The sequence below is a fragment of the Alnus glutinosa genome, chromosome 4, assembly GCF_958979055.1.
Source record: "Alnus glutinosa chromosome 4, dhAlnGlut1.1, whole genome shotgun sequence".
Lineage (NCBI taxonomy): Eukaryota > Viridiplantae > Streptophyta > Magnoliopsida > Fagales > Betulaceae > Alnus > Alnus glutinosa.
The window spans coordinates 12,785,157-12,788,553 of NC_084889.1; the positions used below are offsets into that span (position 1 = coordinate 12,785,157).

At 33.8% G+C, this 3,397-nt stretch overlaps 1 protein-coding gene across 1 annotated transcript; it reads left to right on the plus strand.

Moving 5' to 3' along the window:
• Positions 1–213: 213 nt before the first annotated feature.
• On the plus strand, positions 214–2,918 carry LOC133867242 (uncharacterized). Its single transcript, XM_062303963.1, has 4 exons — positions 214–589; positions 683–765; positions 867–1,066; positions 2,447–2,918. Exons 1-4 carry the CDS (start codon positions 336–338, stop codon positions 2,573–2,575), a joined length of 666 nt encoding a protein of 221 aa, XP_062159947.1. The 5' UTR covers positions 214–335; the 3' UTR covers positions 2,576–2,918.
• The last annotated feature ends 479 nt before the right edge of the window (positions 2,919–3,397 follow it).

Consider the following 3,397-nt stretch of genomic DNA (forward strand, 5'->3'; position numbering starts at 1 on the left):
CGAAATGGCATGGACTATTACATCCTCCGAAGGAAACGTGGATGTGAGCATCTTTTTCCCTTAAAGTCGGTCTCAATCTCAAACATAAAAAACGTGAAGCAAACGAAAGCAACGATTGACCTTGGAAATTCTATAATATTGACCTGACGACTATTCCACGAAAAAAGCGCGTGGAAAACATTTATATATATTTTGCTCAACCACTCGTACAAAGCCATTATACACTGTTCCAACATTTATCTTACACCCACGTTCTTTACCAACCTGTGATTCAATTTCAAACCTCTTGATTGTCATCTACAGAAATTCTTACAGAGAGACCAAGAGAGCAGGTTATGTCGACATCAAGACCAATTCTTCCCTTCGATGGCCTTCCTACTGGCCCTTCTCGCAGGTACCGAGCTTCAGCTCATAATCCTAATCATCTTCTGGTTATCTGGAAAGGCAAGATCGGCAGCTGTTTTCTGGGAAATGGTTTGGAGTTTGTCAACACGGGCCTGACGGCGACAGAGCTAATTGTCAGCAAAACAAAGATATACAGTGTACTTCCAGGAGCTCCGCTTCCTTCTGATCCTTCTCCCGATTCATGGTAAGACTATTTGATTTTGTAATATTGCTCCAAGCTATTGTTGTTTTTGTCTGATATAAGTAATTAACAGCGTTTATGGATATATCCTCGCAGGAAAGTTTGGATATTTGGAATGATGGTGACGGTAATTCTACCATTCTTGGGGATTAAATGGGGACCGTTACTGAATCTGAAAAGTAAGGAATTTCATGCTGTTTTTTGTTCACTCTATCATTTTCGTTGTGACATTGTGAATATAAAGGGGTTTAATCATGTGATGCTCGGATTGAACATGTAGGCCGACTTGGAACGGCTGCGGATAAAGTAGAAGCAGTAGCAGAGGCCGTAGAAAAGGTGGCTCAGCAAGTGGATAAGGTAGTGGAAGAGGTCGCCGATCACCTTCCAGGCGGGAAACTCAAAGAAGCTGCGGCGCTTATTGAACATCTAGCTGAGGAAACAGCCAAGGGTGCCCATCTGGTAGATAAAGCGATCGAGCAGGTTTGACCCAATACCTTATTTTATTATATTTTATCTTAATTGCACTCTCTTTCATCTTATTTATATCCTATTTCATGAATCAATATTATGTGAGATGATAAAATTCCAGTTTTGATCAGCAACTGGGCCCATGAGTACTCTATGTGATCAGTTTTCTTAATTACTTTTGACTTTCAGATGTCCTACCTTCCTGGTTAGGTTAACCATGGTTGGAATATGAAGAAATATATTTAATGACTGATTTTAAAACCTTCTTAGTTATCTTTTCCATTTGCCCTTTTACTGTGAGTCTTGTCCTGTCATTAGGCGCTTTCAGCGATATATCATCTTACCTTTTCAAATTTCCTTTAAACTTTCTACTTCTTTTTTCCTTTCTTTTGTTCTTTATTCAAACTTTCTACGCAAGAAAGCACAAGGTTACTCAGTCAGGTGTGGTGGGTCACAAGATATATCTGTCCACTTGCTTGGTTGTTTGTTCTTCATTTCTTCGTCGCACCATTAAGAATTTGACTAGGTTTTTCGAATAGCCCTTTGTTTATAAAGTTGCTTTCCTGACTGTTACCTACGACAAAGCCTGGTAGCTTCCTTTATTGCCGCCCCACGCGGTTTGGAGCGTTTCGTAGATCATCATAAAGGGCTAATTTTTATGTTAATTTTTATTTTAAAAAAAAAAAAAAAACAATATGAATTAAAAAAATGCCCCCAATGACGATTTATGTATTTCTTTCTTTTCTTTTCTTATTTAGTATTTTATTAATTTTTTTAAGGGTATTTTTGTTATTGGGAGAATATTGACAATTTTTATAATTTATGAGAGACATTGGCCCAATTTGATAATTCTTGTGGAGAGAAAAAAAATCGAATAGTAATAAAAGTGATTAATGTGATATAAAGTAAAGAGAGTCTTGATTTTTTTTTTTTTTTTGTGGTGAACAAGTTTTGTTTAGTAAATAGTTTTTTATTTGTATAATAATAAAAGATTATTGATTGGATATAAAAAGTGAAAAAAGTTAGAATGTTTTGAAGTTGACTTTTAAAAACATCTAATAGTGTACATAATTTTATATTATTTTAAATTTTAAATTTTAAAAGACGTGTTAACTTTGACTTTATATACACTATTTCATGTGCCAACTTCAAATTTTTACATTTTATTTAAAATGGCTAGGACTTTACTTTTATTCCTTTACCAAATAGGATTATTTTTAATTGGGGGTAGTTTGGAGGATACGAATTTACTCCTCCTCTACGTTTTTTTTTCTTAACCTCCCAATTTTATGGTGCGGGTTCATGCCTTAATTATAAAGAGCAGATGTAAAGTGGTTTGGTTTAGAGTTGAGTGCATGGGGAGTTGATTATTCAAGTACTATTAATTTGCAGGTTGAAGAAGTAGAGAAGCAGGTTGATGAGGTACAGAAGCAGGCTGTAGAAGTGCAGAAGCAGGTGGATTCATTGATGGAACCACTCACTGAACAAGCCAAACCGATGCCTAAAGAAGCAAATAAGTAGACTAGAAATAATTAGCAAATGGACTTTGACTTGTAATTTTTTGGATATATTGTAAATGGGAAATGTTGGATGGGGGACACTCATCCGTCTCCCATCACCCATATATAATAAAAAAATAAATTTTTATTAAAAAAGTTGGCTTTGATGGGACATCAAAGCTAACTTTTTAATAAAAAAAAATTTTATATTAAAAAAGGCTCACAGGGGACGGTGACCGTCCCCTGTGTAGCAAGCCTCATTGTAAATTAATTAGATTCTATATGTATTTCTTCTCCTCTATTTATGGTTGCAATTTCCTTTTCTTTTGAGGTTCATGAAATGGAATTTCTCTTTAAAAGTTAAATGTGACTCTTCTAATTGATGATGGGAAATGATAACAAAAAGTGTTTGGTTCATGTTATACTTAAATAAATAAAAGAAAAAATATATCTTATCCCTTCAAAGTTTAATCACTTTTTTACTTTTGTCTTCCATGTTTAAAGAGTGATAAAGTACCACAACAAAGTTTTCAAAATTTTAAATGTAAGTACTCTTTTAATTATTTTTGTAATTATTGAAAACACATAAATGCCTCTATTTTATTGTTTTTTTAAGGAGAAAGTACGCTATCCCTATCCCTTTAAAATACCACTCAATTGTCAATGTATCTCAAACTGCCAATTGTGTCAATGTCCCCCTCAAACAATCAAAACATGTCGATGTCCCCTCTAAAACCAACAAAAAGATAAAAATGATAAAAAAAATTTAATAAGACAAAAATATCCTTATAAATTCAAAAAAACTAAAACTAAAACTAAAGATTAAATATTAAAAATATGCATG